This window comes from Chionomys nivalis, chromosome 3 (genome assembly GCF_950005125.1).
Source record: "Chionomys nivalis chromosome 3, mChiNiv1.1, whole genome shotgun sequence".
NCBI classification, from domain to species: domain Eukaryota; kingdom Metazoa; phylum Chordata; class Mammalia; order Rodentia; family Cricetidae; genus Chionomys; species Chionomys nivalis.
The window spans coordinates 24878188-24903195 of NC_080088.1; the positions used below are offsets into that span (position 1 = coordinate 24878188).

General features: G+C 38.5%; 1 protein-coding gene across 7 annotated transcripts in view; it reads right to left on the reverse strand.

The window, feature by feature from the left end:
- The window catches only part of Robo1 (roundabout guidance receptor 1), a 1002189-nt gene that overhangs the window by 58612 nt on the left and 918569 nt on the right, over positions 1-25008 (reverse strand). For all 7 annotated transcript variants that reach the window (XM_057763690.1, XM_057763686.1, XM_057763689.1 and 4 more), the window contains 8 exons: positions 16863-17068; positions 15480-15561; positions 15166-15334; positions 14827-14993; positions 7894-8015; positions 6933-7164; positions 5917-6038; positions 1895-2066 (listed from right to left, as the gene is read on the reverse strand). In XM_057763690.1, the coding sequence (XP_057619673.1) occupies positions 1895-2066; positions 5917-6038; positions 6933-7164; positions 7894-8015; positions 14827-14993; positions 15166-15334; positions 15480-15561; positions 16863-17068 (1272 nt within the window). The remainder of the gene's footprint in view (positions 1-1894; positions 2067-5916; positions 6039-6932; positions 7165-7893; positions 8016-14826; positions 14994-15165; positions 15335-15479; positions 15562-16862; positions 17069-25008) is intronic.

The following is a 25008-nucleotide window of genomic DNA, read 5'->3' on the forward strand; positions in this document are numbered from 1 at the left end:
CATTCTGTGGGGGCCCCAAATACCTTACGTGCAATCAGAATGGGCAAGAGCAAGATGCCCCCCTCTTAGCCTGAAGCATTTAAGTTCTCCCATAAAATGTGTCTCCTTTCCCCTTCTCAGCTGGCCTGGGGACAGCCCGGGAAACTTCATCTTAAAGCCTCAATTTCATTGGCCTGTGGTCCACAATGCTTGGCCCTCAGAACTTACACCGAACTGAGTCCTAACCAATAACTAGCGTTTGAGAAACTTTACTGTGTTACATTGCAAAGATTTTCTGTCTATCTTAGAGCCACTGGCTTTGTCTTAACAGTGAAATAAGTACAATATTCCAGGCTGGATGTTTCTTAATTTTATCTTGACATAATTCTCGGGTGACAGTATTGTTAGTGCCTTAAGAAGGTATGTGCTTGGGAAGCATGCTGACTGTGTCACCTGATCCTTTGGCCATAATTTAACATACGACATAAAATATTTCAAAGTTTTATTTCTGATTGTTAATATATAAAGTTGACTCTGCACTCCTTGTTACCTTTAATAATATAAACATCACTGCTTAAAAATCAAACTAATTTTATCTTGTCTTTTTAGGAACAATAGTATTTGTTTTTTATATTTGACATTTAACCACCTGTTAATTTGTATAGTCTGCATGTAATATAGTTTCTGTAGTGAATGTTAATTTGTATATTTTCTGTATTGAATCATAGTCATGTAAGCTTCTGTGACGCATTTTCTTTTTCATTAACCTAATATTTTTAAAGCAGAAATTGTATTTAACCTTTTAAGTAATTAGTATATAAATATTTAAATATTAATATTTTAATTTACCTTTTGTAATAAAAAGCAATTATAATTTTAAATAGACATTAAATGTAAATATAAATTTCCAAAACCTGGCTTAAGTATTTCAAGGAAGGATTTTATTTCCTGTGCTGGCTAGTCTTATGGCAACCTGACACATTAACTAGAGTTATGTGAAAGGAGGAAACCTTAACTGAGAAAATGCCCCCATAAGATTTGGCTGTAAAACATTTTCTTAATTAGTTATTGGTGAGGGACAGCCCAACCCATTGTGGGTGGTGCAGTCCCTGGACTGGTGGTCCTGGGTTTTCTAAGAAAGTAGGCCAAAGAAGCCATGGGAAGCAAGCCAGTAAGTGCACCAGTTCATGACTTCTGCATCAGCTCCTGTCTCCAGGCTCCTTCCCTACTGGAGTCACTGTCCTGACTTCTTCCAATGAAGCACAGTGCTGTGGAAGAGTAATCCAAATAAACCTTTCCCTCCACAACTTGCATTTTGCTCATGGTGTTTTGTCAGAGTAATAGAAACCCTAATGAAGACCTTTCTCTTCCAGAACAGTTGTAAAAGCCACAGGAGAAAAGACTGAGTCTTTCTTTTTATTTGAGGCTTCCTTGATGGTCGAGTAACAGCATTTGTTAATTAGATAAAAATTCCATAAGCCAGAGTAAGAATGACAGTAAATATTGACATCTCTGTATTTGAAAGAGTGATAATTACACCTTGATATTTTAGTTGCAAGACATCTACAGTCATTAACCATATATAACATCTTGGAGTGATGAACCATATGCAGAGTCCCAAAAGATTGTGTTGCCTAGTGATGTCACTGATGTCTTAGTCTACATCACTGTACTCTGTGATGCCCACACAATGACACAATCACCTACCGATGAATTTCTCAGACTGTATTGCCCTTGGTAAGTGATGCATGGCTATGTATCCATAGCTGTCTGTGTTTTAAACAAAGATAGCCCTGCGGCAGCTAGAAGCCATACTCTTGCTTCTCCTTGACTTGCAACAATGGCTGGTCTGTAAGCAAAATAAAAACAGCCAAGCAGAGCTAAGTGGGAAAATGACAGATCATGTGACTCTTACCTAACTGGATAAACTGAGGCTCACTCTTCACCCCAGGACCTGCTCCAGTGCTTGCTGCCACCTCCACACTGTACCGGATCCCAGGAACCAGAGAGGGGATGACCACTGAGAAGGTAGACCCATCAACTGTCTTGTTTATGTGATACCTAGTTTCGTTACCTAGACACCAAACCTGGAAGAAGTAAATAATGAGAGTAAAACTGATAAATTACCCAAGTTTATGCAAAGTTCAGCACACATCACATATAAGTTTCAGACCTATGCAGAGTGCAGATCTATGAAGAATCCAATGATCCAGTAAATGAAACTTTAGAAATCATTCTTGGCCTTGAAATAATTCTGAGATTATTCTCATCAAATTCCATACTAGCAGTAGCTTTAAAGTTCCTACGTTTTCATAGGTACTTTTGTTAGCTATAATCATTGAAGAATCTATCATATAGGGGAGCTGTGCTCAACCTTCTTAATGCTGTGACCTTTTAATACAGTTCCTTCTGTTGTGGTGACCCCAACCATAAAATTATTTTCATTGCTACTTTATAATGATAATTTTACTACTATAATGAATCATAATATCTGTGATTTCTGTCAGTCTTAGGTGACCCCTGTGAAAGAGCTATTTGACATGACCCATAGGTTGAGAACCACTGATATAGGGGCTGGAGATATGCCTTGAGAGTTAAGAAAGTTTGCTATATAATCATAGGGATCATGAGTTCTGGAGTATAGATCACAACATCCACATAATTTAGTCTATAAACATCTGTAACACCATTTCAGAGGGATCCGATATGCAACTGCACACACATGAATAAATACATAAAACAAATAAATTATGAAAAAATCTTAACATATAAAGTGGTCAACGTATTGGTTATTTCTCTCACAGGGCTCTCATCAGCCCATTTCATTAGGTTTTTGTTATTTTTTATCATCAAGAAATTTTCATGATGAAATAAAAATTACTCTGTGGAAGGCTGTGAATATTCACGTAAAGAGCAATAATGTACCTGCTATCATTTATAATTTGTATTATAATCACAATTATACCGCAAGAGTAACTCCATATGACCAACTGCCACAAAACAAAGCCGCACAGGAAGCATTGAGCCTGACACTTCAGGACAGAATTAACCAGAGCGAACACATCACGTGACCATCAAACCTAAGACACAGTGTTCTGGAAAGGCAGAAGAACTCCGGAATAATTTAAAGTATTTCATATAAATATGGTTGGTATTGGAAATAAAAAACTAATAATGTGTAAGGGTAACCCTAGGGTTTATCTTGAGCATGGTATGCTGAGCTATGATCAATAGACAACAATATTAACTATCAGATCTTCCATATAAAATTGAAATAACACTTTCTGTTTCATAACACATTGGGAATAAAAAAGAATAACTATATACACCTGATGCAAGGAAATTCTTATAATAGAAAGGTAACTGTGTAATCATGAACTTTGATACTGACATGCCGTAAGAAACCATATACTTAGGAGATTGAAAGTCTGACTACACTCTAAGCCTGCCTTTAGGTGTCATTAAAAGATTAATCATTGAATGATACTCTTGAATAAATGGATACGGGGATGATTATATTTTTACTGTTTCCATAACGAAATTATATCTAAACTAGTTTGCAATTCTCTGGCTTCTCTACAGCACCCTCCAGCAGTAGGAAGGCCTAGCTAGGATTGGCTATTATTATCTAAACTATACTAGGAGAACAGACTCAACGGCAATCAAAACACCAATGTTCTCTAGCACTTGGTCAATCACCTTTAACTTTTTCTCTTAAAGTTTTAATTAGTGCTGTACAGTTTCAATGCTTAATGCCCACAAACATTCTATCCCAAACCTGACCATGGGAAAGAGACTCCTTTGTGAGTTTTTTTCCCAACAATTACATTACAGAGCTGAACCAAAGCCACAAACTGATTTTGTGCCAGTCAATCAGGTTCTGAAAGGCATTTTATTATTTTAAATTGACCATGAAGCTAAGTGAAATCCACCCTTGCACATTTCTTGAGGAGAGAAATGAACTCTGACTCTTAGGGGAAAATGTCTACGTTACACAATTTTGCTTGGGAACCAAGACAACATCAAATTTTAGGCTCTTTTACAAATGCTTCTACAACAGCCTGTTGCCCTGGGTTGAAACATTGTGTGCTGTTATACCCTAACACTGGAACAACCTTAGACCTTATGAGGAAGTATTTAAGATGATGGCCATATTGATCTTCTAATGAACCAGTTACAAGTGAAATTTTTACTTGAAATGCTTTTGAAACATCTATGGTGTCTTTAAAAATATATTGTGTCTTCAATCATTGATCAAGAAATATATATATATATATATAGTGTCTTCCTGTGAGTGTTTGTGTTTGTGTGTGTTAAATACTCAAAAGTGGGCCGGGCGATAGGTGGATCTCTGTGAGTTCGAGGCTAGCCTGGTCTACAAGAGCTAGTTCCAGGACAGGAACCAAAAGCTACGGAGAAACCCTGTCTCAAAAATCCAAAAAAAAAAAAACACAAAAAACTCAAAAAGTATGCAAATAACCAACGTACAAAAATTTTACATTTTTTTTTGTTTAAAAAAATCACTTTAAAATATAATGCCTATAATTAAGCTTAGGTTTAGTTACTATACATTTATTTATTACACATATTTTAAAAATGATTTATTTTGTTTTCTGTTTTGGGTTGTGTGTGTGTGTGTGTGTGTGTGTGTATGTTGAGCTTCTCATCCTCCTGCCTCCATCCCACAAGAACTGGAGTTACAGACATGTATCCCTGGTTTCAGCTTTATGAATTAATTTGGTACTCAAAAAATAATTATGTTCCAAGTCAGCACGATGGCTTAGTAGATAAGGTGCTTGTGACTGAGGCTCACAGTCTGAGTTAGATCCCCAGAAGCCACACAGTGGAAAGGAAAAACAAGAGTCTTGGGGGTTGTCCCCTGACTTGTCCTCCCTCACTGTGGCCTACATGTACATACACACACTCGCATGCACACACACGCATAAACACACATGCACGCATGCGTGCACACCCAAAAACACAGTAAATAATTGCCAACAAAATTATAGTCCTTAGTTCAGCTTTCATTTGACAACCATCAAATCACCAGAAGATTTGTTAAACATACAATAGTCCTGGAAAGTGCTTCTGATGTTAGTAAGTCTGGAGTTCAAAGTGGAGAAGGCAAGCGTGTTCACCATCCTAAGCCCAGGTTCATGTTCACAGATGACCGCCAGATGTGTTCATGTTATAACCTCAGTAGTGGAAATGAACCTATGCCACAACCCTACCTCATAACCAGAAAATTATGCAGGCACCATTGTAATGCTAAGTACAGGAGTGTACACTTTATAATTAAGGTTTGTCGTGTTTAAAGATATATGTTATACACACACACACACACACATGTTTAAAAAGATACACACACATATATGTAACTGTGTATATATGGTTTGAAGAAATGGTGGAAAAGCACACACTTCTTTTCCATTGAGATGTTGCTGATTCAATCCACCAGCCATTTGCTTACCACTACACTGAATTACAGACCTCATCGCCATACTATAATATAGATTCGTTACTAGACTCGACTTACATTCTGGCGAGTAAATAGGAAGTTTATAATGACTTTTTATAAAGGAAGCTATTTGCTTAAAATGAATCCTAGTGAATACTGTCCAGCTATTATCAAATTTTGGGTGATATATCTAAGCCACATCTTGGGAAGGAAAAAAATATCATGAACATTTAAAATTTATATGAGATTATATAAACTAATATTAGTTGGCCACTTACAACTTTTATTTTAATCTTTACTTATTTATTTTCCAAATAGCTTTTCTAGTACAGACAATTACTGTGTATAGAATTTAAGAAATGATTTTACATGTTGGCAGTTGGGCCAGCAGATGGCGACAAAGGACACTAGACAATCCATGCAGGGTACTTTTTTCTGTGAGCTGTGAGGGCTGCCAGTGAATTTACTAAGTCCATTACCTTATATTCTTGAACCATTCCATTTTGAGTGTCTTCAGGAGGTGGTTGCCAAGTGACAAGAATTGCAGTCCCATTTCCATCGTTCTTTGACACAGTTACACTTCGGGGAGGGGCACTAGGTGCTATTAATTGCAATAAAAACAATAGGTTGTAAGAGTGTAGCATAGAACACCAAAACATACAAATTTCAAAAACACACAGTAAACATACTGATGTTGCATGTTTTAAACATGGGTATCACCCAACACCAAAGGGCCCCAAACTACAAGTTTTCTCTGAGTTATATTAAGTCATTGACATGGCAATTTTTTTTTTTAATAGCCAAATACAATTACAAGCACAAAACACCTCTGAACAGGGCAGTGAGGTTGATCAGCAAGCAAATGTATGGCCAGGCAAGCTTGCCCACCTTAGTTATCTCCCTGAGTCCCAAGGTGGAAGGAGAAAAAAAGTACTCCATGTCTTCACAGCAATGTCATATACCTACACACACGCACACATATGCCGACTAGTAATTAGAGAAAATTCGCTCCCCCCTTCTTTTAAAGTATACTGTGACAGGAAAGCCTTTATATTTCTGTTGATACTCTTTTTGGTTTTCAGTTCTAGAGTGGAAATTCTGGTTTGCCAGGAACCAAGGGGTTTCCAAGCATGAGGCATCAGGAGAAAATGTGGACTCTGGAAAGTCCGGGCAAACCCAGATATTACTCAGCTTACGTACACCCCACTAACATAAGCGTCCATGAATAAAAAGCGTGCAAATCACAGGCAAGTCTATCTTCGAATGTGAATTTTAGAGATAGTTTTAACGTTTGCACACATTTTGTGCAAGTGGCCACTGTATCAAGTCACTTACAGTTTCTTACACTTGTTAGTGAACACATTCCCACAGCAAAAATATTTTAATCTGTGTAGATTCATGATGAATGCCATTACTAACTTTTAAACAAGTTCTATTAACTCAAAAGCACAGGAGGCATCTTGCACACCGAGGACGTCCACTCCATCACACTTACCTTCTTCTAAGGTTTTGGCGAATTTGATTTCACTGTCGGCTCCTTGAAACTCATTAAAAAACGGGCGAGCCTTAATCTCATAGTTGACGCCTTTTTTGAGATCAGGGATCACTACACTGTTTTTGGTTGGGGTCCTAACTTCAAAGACCAACCACTCAGATTCACCATGGCTGGATCCAGATGGCCGGTAGAGAATTTTATATCCTTGAATATATTGAGATTGTTGATCCACCTATCACAATGATGAATAAAAATGGAGTTAGTCTCACTATTTTCTTGTTTTGCTGCAAACTAGTAATAAAAATGCACAAGAATAAAAAAAAAAAACAATCGGAGCACACAGTGTGGATTTCTAGTGCACAGCTGTGAGGAAGCACCAGCTTCTGTAATAATATTCTAATCTGCTTCAGCAGAAGCACGAGCCTTCACTGTGGGTGTCCCCTTCTATAAGAGACATGTGGGCACCTTAGAGATGGCGTTGTTTTCTCATTCTGGTTTTGAAAACTATGAAGTTGGAAATGGAAGGGAGGGTGGGCGTGGATAGGAAAAGCATGAGGGGAAGGGGTAGGGGGTGAATATGACAAAATACATTGCATACATATAGATATGTATGCATTAAATGCTCAAAGAATTAACAAAAATATATTTTCAAAATCTGCTCAATACAACTTGGAAGTATTCCTAAATGAAAAAAATGTGGCAATGTGCATGTCACACGTCATGTACTCAAATACTTTGTGATTCTATCTCTCGACACTGGCAGGATTATTTTAGCATATATATGTATATATATATATATATGTTATTTTAGCATATATATTTTAAAGTCAGATCATTCCCCCTGGAATAAATAATGTTTGCATAATAAAATTAACATTAGTGTGGAAGTGAAAAACAGTGGTGTAAACTCCCTATGAATCACCTGATTATTAAAATCCATACAAATATTACAACAACTCACTGTCCAGTGCACTTCCACCGAAGAGGAAGAAAGGATGGTAGGGTTGTGCAGGTGCAGGACTACATTCCCCAGTTCTCTCTGGACCTGCTTGTGGTCCACGCCTTGACTAGTTGGTGGGACATCTGTAAGGATGCAAGAACATGGTCAAGGCCCTCTGCAAGGCTACTGCGCCGACAGTACCTCTTGGAAAAGGAGAACTGTGGAGTCAGTCTGAATGAGTCTGAATATAGAGAAAAACAAGCACAACTTACCTTCTTTGTGTGTGTATACGTTCCTGTGTATGTGTGTGTGTTCACGTGCATGTATGTGTGTGTGTTCATGTGTGTGTGTGTGTGCACAGATGCATGCATCTGTAGGGCCAAAGAAGAACAACAGGTGTTCTGCTTTATCACTCTGCCTTGCTGCCTTGAGACAGGATCTCTCAATGAGCCTGGAACTAGGCTGACAAGCAGTGAACCCACCAACCAATATTATTCATGCCTCTGCTCCTTTCCCATGGCACTAGGGATATAGGACAATGTATGTGCTCACATGGGGTTTTTATTTGAATTCAGGGATTCAAAGATAGGTCCTTACACATTCAGAGCAAGGCCTCTTAGCTACTGATCCCTCTCTCCACCCATTACAGCTTAACCTTTTTATAAAGACCAGGAGAAGATAAACAAAGAAGGGAGGGGGTTCGTGTCAGAACAAGCAGACAACCTGTGCAAGCCAAAAAAGGGGCAGGAGGCAAGGGTAAGAGTGGCAAACAGTAATTTCTAAGAGCGCCTCCTACCATGTAATGATCATCTTTCTGCTGAGCCTGAGAGCGGTGGTGCAATTCTCTCTGAGTGTGATACACCCCCCTGCAATGATCCTAACTAGACAAGAAAGGAAAGCACGAGGAGCTGTAGCAGAGAGTACGGGGAGGAAAAGCTCGCAAATGCGGTAAGGGGAAATTGAGTGCAGAAACCAGATGAAGAGCACAGCTCCGAGGAGGAACCTGGGCATCTTCTCCACTGAGGTAGGTGGCAAGAGAATGGCTACACAGGAAGGGACACAGATGCTCTAGTTAAGGTCTGATCAAACAAATCTGATTAGATCTGTGAGATACGAGCCTTTACCATCATTTAGTTGACACTGATTTAGTTTACTATATTACATGGAGGATGTAATAATTCCTTTTCAATCTCATGAATACTAAAATATTCAAAAGAAGACCAGGGACACAGTAAGAACAAACAGCCACGGGTGTCCTTTATGCTCTACTATTTTGGGGAACATGGAACTATTTTGCTAAATTGGCTATACTCTCTACTCAAACACTGCTAAAGAGGCTTTCTAAAGTACAGATGTGTTATTTTGTTTCAAGTAGTAGAAGGAATGCAGTGTAAAGAATAACAACAAAGAAGATTTTGGGGGCACTACAGAACTCTTTATAGACTTTGGTATTGTGATACATACATTTAGATGTGTGACCAACCTACACAAAATAAAAATGAAAGTTTTAGTTTGGCAAATGATTAAATATTTCCTGTCACAGGATAAGAAGCAAAACCACGAATATTTAAATGAGATTTGTGATGCTGACAGAGGTCAGAGAACCAAGTTGAACGGCGAGATGACAGGTCACCCACTATTAAACATCTGTGCCACCTGGCTCATTTAAAGCCCTATCTAAAAACTAAGCATAGAAATAAAGAAAATGGCTGGGCACGGTGACAAACACCTTTAATCCCAGCACTTGAAAGGCTGAAGCAGGAGGATCCCTGTGAGTTCGAGGTTAGTCTGGTCTATGCAGTTAGTTCAGAACAGCCAAAGCTACATAGTGAGACCCTGTCTTAGAAAAAAAAAATCCAAAAATATACAAGTAAATAAATAATCAAAATGATAAATACACTAAGATAATTTTCTTTTTGGGACAATGTTACTCTATGTAACAACTCTGGCTGTCCTAGTAATCATTTTGTAGACCGGGCTGACCTCGAACTCACAGAGATCCACCAACCTCTGCCTCCTGAGAGCTGGGATTAAAGGCATGTGCCACCATCACTTGGAAACATTAGGATAATTCTTGGCCCTACACTTCTCACATTTCCTGTCCTGTTGTCCACTGCTGACCTACGGCATGCTGAGAATCACAGTCTCGAGAAAAAACATTTAGCAGTTACTTGGCCATTTCAGGCACATTGTGCTTTCTCTCTGCTCCCCATTGCTGCTCTGACTTTAGCTACCAACTCCAAAGAAAAAAGTTAGCAGATGAAACATAAATAAAATAAAAACAAAACTTGGATTTGGTTGAACACCCTCCCCTGGGCAACAAAAACTCATGTGACTTTGGGAAGATAGTTGTCTTTCATCACCCCAACCCAGGGCTTTAGAGTAGGAAAGTACTGTACCACTGAGACCCAGCCATAGCTGCAAGGGACATTACTTAACCTCAGTTCCTTACATGCCATGTAATGACAGACAACACGCACTGCTTCTTATGAGGATTGGTGACAGAAAGGCATGAAAGGCATTGCATAATTGGGCAGAGGTTGGACCCATCTTAAAGGTCTCAGAGTACCTAACTCGGACACATCATTATGTCTTCAGTTTAGAATCAGTTAACCTCATATAAAAGTTCTCATTCTCGAAGAATCTTTGGCATTTTAGCAAAGATGACTAAATACAAAAATAACCATTTTTCAAAAAGTTGGTGTAGTGGTTTGAAGAAGAATGGCTTCCATAGGCTCAAATATTTGAATGCTTAGTCACCAGGGAGTAGAACTGTTTGGGAAGGATTAGGAGGTGCAGCCTGATGGAAGAGGTGTGGCCTTGCTGGAGGAGGTGTGTCTTGGGGGGTTGGTGGGCTTTGAGGTTACAAAAGCCCATGCTTTTTGAGAGATTAGGTGCAATGACTCTCACTCTGCTGGCTGTGAATCAGGAAGTAAAGTTCGCAGCTACTGCCCCAATGTTACACCTCTCTGTTTTCTACCATGATGATAATTGATGGACTAACCCTCTAAAAGTGTAAGCAAGCCCCCAGCTAACTTCTTGCTTTTGCAAGAGTCACTTGGCTCCGGTGCCTCTTCACAGCAATGGACCGGACACTAAAACAGTCCATACCATGATTTGCTCCCCAATCCCTTCATTTCTTTGATTTAAAACAAACCTGCCAACGGATCCCTTCAGGAACATGAAGGGACTGTCCTACCAAGTGTTATCATTTTGCAACAGCAATTTATATTATTGTTATAGAACATTATATATCAGAAAGAAAATAGGAAAGTGACATCTAATGATATATTTTTGAGAAGCTTGTGAATCGGTTCCCCGAATGCATAAAATTGTAAGTGCTCTTTGTCAGCATTCAGAGATACACTCAGAATAAACATTAGATATTGCTCTATCTAATGCCAAGTTCAGTATTATAAACCACTACACAATTATTGAGGGAGGACTATACAGGGAGCCCTCACTGTGCATAATAAGTAGTATGTTCCTGTTGAAAAACTTCTTTGTGTATGTGTGTGGGGGTGTGCACATGCAGCTATGTGTACGCGGCTGTGTGGGGGTGTGCATGTGCAGCTATGGGTATGTGTTTGTGTGTAGGTGTGTATATGTAGCTATGGGTACGTATTTGTGTGAGGGTACACTGCATATGTGTGTGGAGGAAGGGAGTGAACCTCACATGCTGGTTCTCAGGTATCATTCATTTTATTTTTTAAGTCAGCATCTCTCCCTGGCACCTGGGGCTCACCAATTTGGCTATACTGAGAAGCTTACTGCTGTAAGCTTCAAGGATTTGCTTGTCTTCCTCCTTAGTGCGGGTATTTCATGCATACCAAGTCTGACATGTCTTCACATGGATGCCAAGCGCTGAACTCAGGTCCTAGAGCTTGAACAGCACATTTGCTATTGATCTTCCTTCCCAGGCTCATAACTGGTAGTTTCTGATGAATCCTATATGCATACTGTAATATTCTACATATGAATTCATTTTCATTACAAGTTAAGGCTCAAGAATTGCTCAAGGTTAGGGCCTATGTTGTCAGAATAGTACCAGAAGTGGCATTATATCCCAACAAAACCCATGCAACTCCTATCTGTCACCCACACAGCAAATATTCTTTGTAGGATCAAACTTTGCCAGGCTCATTCCCAAGCCATTATCCTGAGGTAGGCTTTACTATGTCTCCAAAGAAGGTCAAGACCTAAACAATAAACTGTGACTTGGTAGCTCCTCCCAATTGGTCCTTTTCTGTCTGGAGGGAGGGAAAGCATGTTTTCTACATAATAAGTCACCTACAATGATAAAGGAGGGATCTCATACTCTTCATGTGTTTTTGGTTTCGGAGTAGCCATATCAAGACTCTTGAATTTTTTTTTAATTAGAATTGATTTTCAGCTATTCATTCAGTTCTACCAATTCCTGTCACTGGTCTCTTCCTAGGGGATGTAAATGGCAGGGATGGGGGGTATAGATTGGTGGTAAGACATGACCATGTGAATATGGAGCCTGGGTTTCATTTATACTACCTTTCCAAGCACAATGAAGCAAAGACTTAAAAGTCCATTTGAAAATGTAGTGTTCACAGTCAACACATTACATAATTCATGATCCAATGAATTCAAAATAAAGGGGTAAAGATGACTAGATTCACAAATAATTCTGAAAATCCGAGTAAGGATAAATTTTGTTCATTTGGCAAGCACATTTCTCAGTGAACTCAGGCAGATTTTAGAGCTAATTTAACTGGAGTCTGCGCACTCCAATGAATCCTGACACACACCCACATCCTCCTTGAACTGGTCCGCTTATTCCAGCCTTTTATAGTTAATTTTTCAAATCACAATTCAAGTACCAGATTTTTTAATTTGCTCTATTAATTTTAATCTTGTTAGTGCTGGCTCATCATTCCAAGCTGTCAAGATATATTTAATTGAGACTCTCATTTGGCAAACTTGCTACTTTTCATACTGTTATGATAGCTGAATTTTCTATGAATCCTCCTTATTCTTAGTTTAGACACTGAACAGAGCACAAGTTTGCTATGACATTAGGGAGAAAAAAATAGCTTACTTGCATTTTTACTAATTAGTTAATAATCTTTGTCAATTCTGAAGAAGTGAGTTCACTTAGCCTCACTTTATACTCAAGGAGACTGGATGCTCAGGCATGATCAGCTTGCTAAAAGCCAAACAGCTAGACTGAAGAGATGAGATAAAAATATTCTTTATTTGAAAGTGGTATGTATATTCCCCTTGAAAGTCAGCCTCTAGTTGACACGGATTCATTTCATTATGCTGTTTTACTATATAGCTGAAGGAGGCTGTTCTAACCCAAAGAAAAGGGAAAAAATGGTGTTCATAAAACATGTGAACAATATTCTCATTTACAAATGAGTATGTCACAAAAACATTCCCATGTGTATGTCAGAATAGCATTAAGTCAGCTATCAACACTTTCGTTTAGATTCACTGGATAGGGATGCTTCCAGGGGGACAGAAGTTTAAATCCATTTAGAAGCTGCCATAGTTTCTACATTCTTTACAAATGCATGCCTAATACTGCAAGCCTCAAACTGACTCAAGGCAGGCTCCAAGTATATTAAGGCTCCTGAGCAGGTGACTCACAATGGCAAATCTGCCTAGGCATCTGGGTGTGTTGAATTCATATACAAGGAACAGACAGGGACATGTTCTGCAACTCAACTCTCTCTCTCTTTCTCTCTCTCTCTCTCTCTCTCTCTCTCTCTCTCTCTCTCTCTCTCTCTCTGTGTGTGTGTGTGTGTATGAGAGAGAGAGAGAGAGAGAGAGAGAGAGAGAGAGAGAGAGAGAGAGAAAGAAAGAGAGAGAGAAAGTGTGTGTGGGGGGGGGAGAAAGAGAGAGAGAGACTTCTAAAGCAAAATGTCCTGAAAAGACAGTTTAGCTGTACCCTAGGGGTAGCCAGAACAAGCAACACTGCTGTTGTTTGCCCTCCGATACAAGGAAGAAATCAGCTTGGGTTTTGCAGGCACTTTGTATATACCTTGCTTCTCTCACTATAACTAGTCTACAGGTTTTCCTTTGGAAATATTAATTTAAGAGCCAATGTTTCTGTTGGGGGGTATAATTCTATATTTCCAATCACCTTACACACAAGCGTATTTTAACTTCAGCAACACTAGGTTTAAATAAAAGGTAACAGCTAGCTCAAGGAAGTGTAGATTTTCCTTCTATGAGAATATTAAACTAATGAGAGCAGTAAGCGGGGAGACAGGCAAATAGAATCTGGCAAAAGAAGAAAATAATTTCAACCCACATTGAATAGAAAGTTCCAACAAGTAACATCTCAGGATCTGCATGTGTTAAAATCTGCTTTGCAGGCTTGCAGTATTGATCTCTCACTCCCAACGAGCTTCCACTAAAAGATACAACATCTTCCACTGAAAAGTTTCCTATCATGCTTCACACAGTGAGAGTAAGATTTGAGAACATCTAAAGACAAGAAATCTTCTGGGGCTTGCAGGATGTTGGCTACAAAGAGGCATGATGACCAAGTTTGTAATGGTTACCTATTTCTGTGTGATTTTCACAGGACGTGCATTAACTCAGGTGGAAATTCTGAAAAATTATCTTGGAGGTTATGCGGAATGAATTTTGGCACCAACAAATCGACTCAGTTTTAAATACAATTGTAATAGGGTTAAGATACTAGACTTTTAAAATTCAAAAAATTGTGAAGAATATACCAATAGTCAAAGGATATTTTTAGTGGATTTGTGATTCTATGAGAGGCAATTCTGTATGTTAGCAATCTTGATAGCCTCAGTCCAGAAAAACATAGTTTGTGGACATTATATTGTACAGCAAGAGAAAAGAAAGAACAAATGTGCAATCATAGCCTGTAACTCACACATCATGCTAGTATAGTTACAGTTACTAAGGATTAGTAGATATTTCAGGTTTCAGTCAATCAATATTTACCTTGTGTTTTCACTGGGTCTGATATTTGGCTTGGATCACTAATCCCATAAGCATTCGCTGCCCTCACCAGGAAAAGGTATATTGCATTAGGTTTGAGTCCTTTGATGGCAAATGTTTCTGTTTTCACATTTTCTGCTACGGTCTGCCAGCTGCTACCAGATGCATGGCTAAGGATAGATACATACATTAGAACAAGAACACTGGATGCAAAACAACAGCAGAACAAAAAAAGAGGAAGAAAGGAAGAAAGGAAGGAGGGAGAAAGGGAGAGGAGAGGGAGGAAGGGGGGATGGAGGGATGGAGGGAGGGAGGGAACATGCAACAACTCCCCCCCTCTACCTGAAGGCTTCTATAATATAAGACGTTGGGGTTGCTCCTGAGTTCAAGTTGGGCTGCCAGGATAAAGTCACTGTGTTTTTGCTGACATCTGTAACTTCAGGCTTTGAGGGGGCACTGGGGATTAAGTTGGGGTCAGTGGGTCTTGGAGGTTGAACCGGAACTCCAAATTCTAAAAAATGTGGAGGGAAGAAAACACAAATTTACACATACACGAACTGGCACATGAGTGTAGGTAGCACACTAACTTGCCTCTCACATACAAGGCCATTGGCTTTTCTTATCAAAAGAGCTTGAAGGGAAATGCCCAGACTTACCCTGGACTTCAATGTAAGCACTCCATGTCGCCTCTCCACTGGGGGTTGATGCAATGCAGGTATACCGGCCAGTGTCACCCAGCTGTGAAAGCAGATGGAAAAGAAATATTTGGGACAATCAAGGGCTTGCCAGGCTGGAAAAACAATTACAGGTTTGTTTATGGCCTATGAATATGAATAACTACATTAAAACCTGTGAACCGGAAATGTCCCTTGAGTTGAATATATTTTTCTTGAAATGTGAAGGAAAATACTGCATGACACAGAAATAAAGAACCTTTATATGGTTATCCTAACTGCAAAATAAAAAAATCTGATCTGCAGTGCTTTAACAGACTAGGTTTAGCATCAAAGATTAAGGACAAACAAATTATGTTGTATCTTCTTAAATTACTCATTTTACCCCACCTCTTATTATAACACTTGAGTCAAAACTTGAGTCTCAGAAGTAAAAACAAAACCCTTGGTGGAAAGAACACCCTCTCGTCTGAAAACTGAAGCCTAAAAAGTAAATCCTGGTTCAATCTAAAACTCAGGAGCAGCATGCTAAAGCTATAAACTTCCCCTAATTGAACAACTCTTCTTTTTCAAATCTCATCATCATCTGGCCACGGCAAGAGCAATATGCAACAGTTTCCAAAAAGAACTACAAACTTTGGTAGCACACAAAAGCAACTGTGATGTTGATCCAAAACTCCAAGGAAGCCACCTATACCACAGAGCCAGGCAATTGAAGCAACTGCTGATCGCAGCCTGATAGTGTTGTTTCATCTCTCTCAAAAGCCCGACTGACCCAGACCACAAAAGAAAAATAGAAATCAAAACAATGTAAGGACTGATACAAAAGAAAAATCAAAATCAGAGCAACATAAAGATTGATACGCGATGTAATGTCCCAGCTGGCAAATCCTCACATTTGTTTCGACAAATCGGTGGGCTTTTACATTTTCATGATTTGAAATGTTAGTGCATGGGTTTATGAGGGCTACTTATGTGTATGATATCCTGTAATTGCAAAACGCTGAACCAAACAGTCATAACAGAAACACTGCTCAAGTCCACTATGCATAAAACAGTACTAGGAAATTTCCCTTTCTAGTTTCCTGTAAAATGCCTTGTATCCGACCATACAGATGGAAGGCATACCACCTATTAGGTCCCCAAACACTTTTTTCAGTATGTCTTCCAAAGCACTTCCTTCTACCTCCACAGGACCTTAAATTACTTGTCATGCCTCAAATCACCTTAAGTATATACAGATGCATAATAATAAAATGTATCTTATTTAGTATTTCCTCTAGGTTATTGTATTTCAACACTAGTTGCTGCCATTAAAAATAAAGGAGAAGCAAGGAGTGAGTCCACGACATCTTTGAAAGTTACCTTAGCATATCGGATCTGCAGCATGCCGGTCTCCAGCTGTTTGATCCGAGAATCTTGGGTTGAAACAAGGACTCCATCCTTCCTCCACAGAATTGTGGGCACTGGACTGCCTGTGGCCACACAGCTGAGGACTAAAGTACCATCCACTGCTACAGTCTGATTCACAGGACCTTGTCGAATGACTGGGGGAGGCCGGTCTGCAATCACTGCCAAAAGAAACAACAGGAAATAGATTTCTGCAACTGGAAGCAATTTTCTAATCATCTGAGCAACAGCCATTGCTGTAGGCTTTGAAAAAAGAAACTAAAGATAATTAAACAAGTAATTAAAGTGGAGACATGCATTATTCAAAACGCATTTACATGATGCACTGATTAGGAATATTAAAATGAGATACAGTGTATGCCGTTCAAATGACCAACTAGACCTGAGCCAGTTGCATTATCTAAGGACTGATCTAAGTGTTCAGAAATTAAACAAGAGCTGTGGCTGGTGAAGAAGGCATATAGTATTGAGAATAGACTACCGTAAACAAAAAAAAGCACAAGAAATAGAGACATTTAACACATTTATCCCATAGAAATGTATGAGACAGATTTAATGAATGAATAGAATAAAAACCAACTTGATTTCATAATTGTTTTGTCTCCAACAACCACCATCACCACGAAATGAAGCTGCCATGCCAGAATGTTTGTCAATTTTTGGATTTAAAAAGGTGCTTTGGACTCTCATTTATAGAATTAAATTTGCAATCTTTTTATCTAAGAATCCCCCCCCGGGATGTAGGTGTACGCATATGTGTATCCAGGGGTGCGCACACTCGCACATGCGTACACACACGCGTATCTATGTGTCTATGTGTGTGGTGTGAGGGCACACATATGTGGGTGGGTGTGCATGCATGCCTAAGCAAGTGAGTGCAGAGTCCAAAGGTTGATATTGGGTGTCTTACTATACTGCTCTCTATTTATGAACTGGTCTCTCCCTGAACTACAGATTTAAGGCAATTGCCAATCCAGAGATCCAGCTTGTACTGGGAACCCCCTCTCCTGTCCTGAACCCTTGAATTATAGCTTAGTACCCCACCCACTCAGCCTTCACGCTGGTCCTAGGGATATACTCCATTCCCCACATTTGTGAAGTAGGTGCTTTATCCTCTAGGCAATGTCTCTAGGACTTGGAAATAAGTTTTCTACTGAAATATATACACAGCTTAAAAAATAACACTATCATGCTGTAATGGATCCAGAGACACTGGGAATCTACCCAATAGCATTGTTTGTAGGCTAATCAAACAAGATGACTGAAGATGACATCCAAACTTGGCTGCTTCCACTACCCCATTTTAGACACACACCAATGGCAAATGCACTCAGCCAATACTGTTTGTTTGTTTGTTTCTAATTGAAGATAGACTTTTTTTCCATACAATATATTCAGCTTACAATTTCCTTCATCTCTTCCAGATACTCCCCAGCTTCCCACCCATACATCAAGCACATGCCTTCTTTCTTTATTGCTTTACAAAGAAAACAGGCAAATAAAAAGACCAACCAAGATAGAGCAAAACAGAGAGAAAGAAAAAGCACAGGAAGAATACGCACACACAGACACATTGCCCAGAAAACCCCAAGACTGTTTTTTATACACACTTTAATCTACTTTGAAAAGGGACCAACAAAACAATTTTTATTATAAGTAAATAAAATATTGTAAAATATAAAAAGCCTGAAAAAGGCTATATCTGAAATCCACTATTTTTTATGAGAATCTAACACAAGTATAGAGGACAAAGAACAACGGTCGAAAAATGTTCCCATCTCTTAACTGAGGCAGCTTATCAAGCTACATTGATTTAGTTAAAATGAGTAAGAGCTGTGTGTTCAATTTCAGGAAATCGTCTTCAATCATTAAGCTTTAGAATCTTGACTCTCTTAAATGCCCGGATCCAAAAGTTTAAAAAAAGGAAAAGATGCAAATATACGAGAGAGAATTCTAACAAGTTGTCTGATTAAAGGAATCTGGCTGCCAGGGCAACTAAATTTTGGATGCAATAATTTGCGAATCTGGATGTGTCATTTTCAAAGCTTTATGCACCAAGGATTTTCACAAGCTGGAGTAACACTTCAATTTGTTCCTCGTTTATCATGCAATAATTATTAGTTTTATGTGTTCACATTTAAAAAGCAATTAAATGAAATCAGCAACTGTGCACTGCAATCCAGTTCCCCAGTTCTCCCCACGCCATCCTTACTCCTGCAGCATGGGGAAATCTGAAGGCTGGAGCTACACTTGGCAGGAGTGTACGCTCTTGGAAAATGTAAGCCAGCAATTCCTTTGCTTAGAATTTTAAAAATCTTCTCTGTATTATCCGTGGAGGCTTGCTATTGTCCAATTGCAGATTTCTTCTGCTAAACCCACCGGGGCTTTCTAAGAGCACCGGTGCTCCACTGATTATCAGAATGAATATATATTTCCAGGCATTAAATGAATTAGTAACAGAGGGCCTCACTCCAATTGATTATCATTATGTCTACTACTAGCATGGCTTATATTTGGTAGTCTTGCTATATTTAGGAACCATAAAATGTCAGGGTCTATTATAATTAATACCTCATTTCCCGGAGCTCCTTTATGAGGTATCTTGTGTAGCTCCACAATTCTATCCTAACCCAGCTCATTGATGGTTTCTCTGACTCTTTCACTTTATTTCTGCTGGGTGGTTAAGAAAAACAATCAATGAAAAGATCCTTCCATCATCTGCCACCCATGTGTTGTATGTTTTGGTCTTTATGTTCTCAAATCCCCACTTTTTTGTGTGTAGTGTTGTTTGTTTGTGTCTATGTGTGGTATGCATGCATGTGTCCATGCATGAGCATGTCCATGCATGTTCATGGAGAACAAAGCCTGGTCTCCTCCCTCACTGCTCTCCATTTTACTTAATTAAGGTGTCTTGTTGAGGCAGGAACAGCACAACATAGGCTAGCCTAGGCAGGAGACTCACCCCAGGGATTCCATGCTACTGCCTCGGGAGTGCTGAGATTACAGGTGACTCTTACATAGGTTCGAGGGTCCAAATTCTGGTCCTCACATTTGCAGGGTGGTTTTATCCACTGAGCCCTCTCTCCCAACTTCTCCATTTTTAAATCTATAAAATGAGGATGCTAATAGTTGTTCAAACTAGCTTAGGAGATCTCCATGGGTACTGAGATGAAATAGTTGTCATGAATATGCTTAGGTAGTTGCAAAAGGCCAGACATTCACATGCACTATGCAGTGTCGTCTTTCCTTGTCTGGCAACAGTTAGTATAGAAATTGGAACTGAAAAAAATGTAGGACTTCATTAAAGCTCTTGCATACTTTTAGGTACAGAAAATAAAACTATTACGTTTTCATCGATGGGTACAAAATATAAGGAAATGAATGCTTCAGTTTATATCAACAAACATGGTCCATTTATAAGTAAAGTCTAAATTTACCACTTGTAAGACAAATTTCAAACCAGTGTCTGATATCTTACACTGGAATTATGAGGAAGAGATATCAGGTAATGGAATAGGGAGTGTAAAAAGCAGACTATGTTTAATAAAGTTAATAAATATGTGGATTTTCAGGAAAACCTATACAGATAGTGACTGGTTCACATAAAATATTCCCACGTGTCTCTCAATGAAGATCAAAGTAAACTCTACAACTCTCATCCATTTGCAAGTACTCTAGAAGGCTATATATTCAAATTAGAGATATAGGATATAAAGAACTATAGATAATTCTTGTATCATCATCCCCTTCTGGGAATTAGAGGCTGAAACTTTGAAGTTCAAGTGGCTTGTCTAAATCGAAGGATCTGGAGAACGGTCCCTTTGTGCTGTATACCAGCTTTATCAGTGATGAATACACATGTTTTAAAATAACGCTTGCTATTCAGTGATTTTTATTTCTCTTATAATCTCATAGTAAGCAGTTATTAATGTGCACATTCAGTGTTAGTAAGGCTGGACCATAGGCACAGGCACCACTCCACAGACAGTTACTACTCCCATGCCTCATGTTTTATTCTGCTTTTGCCTTTATTGTGTTTGCCAACAACACAGAAGGTCAAGAAGATAAAGTCAAATAATATGAAGAACATACTTTCTCGACAAGCCACCAGGCTGACAGAGTTAGTGCTATAAAAATATTGACATTGCCAGCACACACTATGAATAGCCTGAACTATGAAGGACAAGTCTACGGTTGTTTGAATAATATTAAAGAACTCAAAACAAAATAAACAAAACAAAAGACTAAACTAATATATAGCACAAAAATAACAGGTAAAATAAAAACCTCAACAACACATACATACAAACTTCATATTACTCCTCACAGAAACTGTGAACTTAAACAAGATATTTACTGCTGAGAATAAAATGGCTTTTAGGAATTTTTTTAATTTGAGATTTATTTATTTTATTTTGTGAATATGAATGCTGGTTTGCATGTATGTATATATACCTCTTATATGTCTGGTTGCCAGATGCTCTTGGGTTATAGATAATCGTGAGTCACTATGCGAATGCTGGTGACTGAACCTGGGTCTTCTGTATAAGCACCAAGTGCTCTTAACTGATGAGTTTCCTTATAGTTTCAGGATAAAATTCACAAATATAGAAACTTTTCTAAAATGAAAGTAAAAGTTGTATATGCTACATCAACATATAAGTGATTCATAATAATGTCATATCAGTTGTTATATAGAATTGTTGGTGCTTTTATAATTGTATGATGTTAAATTTTATTTCATTTTTATGTGTTTTAAATGACAAGCTTTTTTTTTTAAAGATTTATTTATTTATTATATATGCAACATTCTGCCTCCATGTATGCCAGAAGTCGGCGCCAGATCTCATTACAGATGGTTGTGAGCCACCATGTGGTTGCTGGGAAGTGAACTCACAACCTCTATGAAAAAATGATCATATGCCCCTTCTCTCCTCTAACTTCCCCCATTTCCCCTCTGTGTTGTGCGGTGTTTGTGACAACTTGACACAAGCTAGAATCATCCGAAAGGATGAAATTTCAACTGAGAAACTGTCTACCCCAGACTGGGCTGCAGACAAGTCAGTGGAGCATTTCCTTAACTAGGGATTGATGAGGGAGGGTCCAGCCCATTGTGGCTACTGCCATCCCTGGATGGTAGCCCTGGGTTCTATAAGAACTGGCTTTCTCCTATAATCAGATTGGTGACTACCCTAACTGTCATCCAGAGAGCCTTTATCTAGTAACTGATAGAAGCAGATGCAGAGATCCACGCACTGGGTCAAGCTCTGGGAATCCTGTTGAAGAGGAGGAGGAGGGTTGTCAAGCTCATGGTGGGAAACCAACAGAGATAGGTGACCTAAACTCCTGGGAGCTCATGGATTCTACATCAACAGCTAGGGAGCCTACATGGGGCTGACATAGACCTTCTACACATAAAAAGTAACAGTTTTATAGCTTTTGTCTGTGTCTAGGGCTCCTAGCAGTGGGTTCAGGATCTGTCCCTTTTGCTAGATCTCACTTTTGGGGAACCTATTCCCTATGCTAGGATGCCTCGCCCAGCCTTGATGCAGGGGAAGGAAAATGGTCCTTCGACTTGATATGCCATGCTTTGTTAATTCCCATGAAAGGCCTGCCCAGATAGGGCAGGGTACATCGGAGATGGGAAAAGGGAATGGGAAAATAGAAAGAAAGGGAAACTGTGATGAGTATGTAAAATAAATGAAAATTTAATTTAATTAAAAAAAAAGACGAAGTAAAAAAAAAAATAAAGCAGTTTAAGCAAGCCATGTGGAGCAAGTAGTAAGCAACACTTCTACATGGCCTCTAAATCCTATCCTGCTTTAGTTCCTGCCTTGATTTCCTTCAATGATAAACAGTGATTTTGAAGTATGAGATAAAATGCTGCAGGATAACGCACTTGTACACTGCAAAGATTTGTCACTCATATTGGTTTAATAAAATGCTGATTGGCCAGTAGCCAGGCAGGAAGTATAGGTGGGACAACCAGACTAGGAGAATTCTGAGAAGTGGAAAGGCGGAGACTCAGTCGGCATCCAGAAGCAGAGGAAGCAAGATGAGCACCTCACTAAAAAAAGTACCAAGCCACATGGCTAAACATAGACAAGAATTATGGATTAATTTAAGATGCAAGAGCTAGTTAATAATAAGCCAGAGCTAATAGGCAAAACAGTTTATAACTAATATAAGTTTCTGTGTGATTCTTTGGGACTGAACAGCTGAAGATTGGGTGGGACAGAAACTTCCATCAACAATGAAATAATTTCCTTGCCAAGTTGCTTTTGATGATGTATTTTATGACAGCAATAAAAACCCAAACAAGACCCCTCCAAATAAATCTCCCTACAAATTTCATGGCTTTTTTTAAATGTGTGTGTGTGTGTGTGTGTGTACACGCACGTATGTACACATACGTTTGCATCTATGTGTGGAGGCCAGAGTTTTACTTTTGTTCTTTATTGCTCCCCACAGTGTTTTAAAACAGGGTCTCTCCTGAACCTGGATCTCATTGATTAACAAGGCGGCAATTCGTCTACTTAGTGCTTAGCTTACAAACCTGTGCCCTTTCCTGGCTTTTTGTGTGGGTTTGGGGAGAATCCAAACTCAGATCTATGGGCTTATACAGCAGATTGTTTATAGAGTGAGCCATCTCCCAAGCCTACAAATCTTTTTTTTTTTTTTAATTCTGAGAATAGAAGGAAAATTGAGCAGTTTAGTTTTTTCTTATTTTATTAATGATTATACAAAGATGCAATTGTAAGCATATGTGCAACTTTTAAATTTCTTTCTATTAGATGGTCTTCAGAATTATGATCTAATGGCTATAATATGAAATATTTACCACAAACACATTTTAGGTCATTTTGAATTGCTAAAGACAGGGAACATATAGTATATATCAAAGGCAAGAATAAGATACTGAATTTTTTGACAAAGACAATTCTGGTGTCGACGTCTCACTAACCAAGACCTAGTTGTTCCTTGGTTGTTTCTTCTTGACACTTGAGACTATCGACTGAGCATTTACCACATTATATCAGGGTAGATACTAAGCAAATATTGACTAGAACAAACAGAAAATGGCTCAAATTTCATGGAACTTGTATTGTAAGGAAAGATAGAGGAACACAATATAAAACAAGAAACACAATAAAGAATGCAATAAATTTGTGTATAGATAGCTGATATAGGAACATAGGACTCATATTTAGTGGGTTAGGGCAAACTCCTTGCAGAGAGTAAAATTCAAGTTATTGTAAAGGTGTACAAAGGAAAGACACACAAGCAGTATGACACAGTGAAGCATGCACACAGCATGGCAATCAGAAGAAAGACTGCAGACTGTCAAGTGGGTCCATTGCACAGCACATTCCAGGACAGTAATCATCCTGAGCCCTCCAGCCTACTCTAAAAACAAAAACAAACAAAACAAACAAACAAATAACCCCCCCCCAAAAAACTGTCTTTACAAAATTTGCCAAACTCAATGTTATCTCCAAAAATCCATATCAAGACTCCCCTGTGAAAACATGAATATCTTACTTTGAAGTTGGGATTAAGAAGAATATGTCCACTGTTACAATAAGTTTACTCACTACACAGATAATGAGGACATGAAATGGAGACAAAGGGCCTTTGTAATATATATTCATTTATATCCAAACTGTGTTTGTCATTTATATGTTTCTATATGGAGAAAATAAGAAGTCAGGCTATTTTTATTCTTAGTTACTACATTTCTAACAAATACTTCATAATAAGTATGAAGAAACATTAGAAAAATTGAAGGAATTCATCAAGGTTGCTTGATGGAAAGTTAACACATAATAAATCAACTGAAAAATTAAATACTTTTCTCAAACAATTCAATAATGAAAAATTTATATATAGACACTTCAAAAATACTTAGGTACAACTGAAAAGTTTATACAAAAATTTATATTCCAAAATTATAGACATTATTGAGAGACTGAGTGATATTAAAGAAAATTTGAATAAATTGAGAGAGAGATATGGGATATACATCATTTCTCTGAGTTGAAAACTTTAGATTATGAAAAAACAAATTAAAAATGTCTACAGCTTTGTTTATATAGTGCAT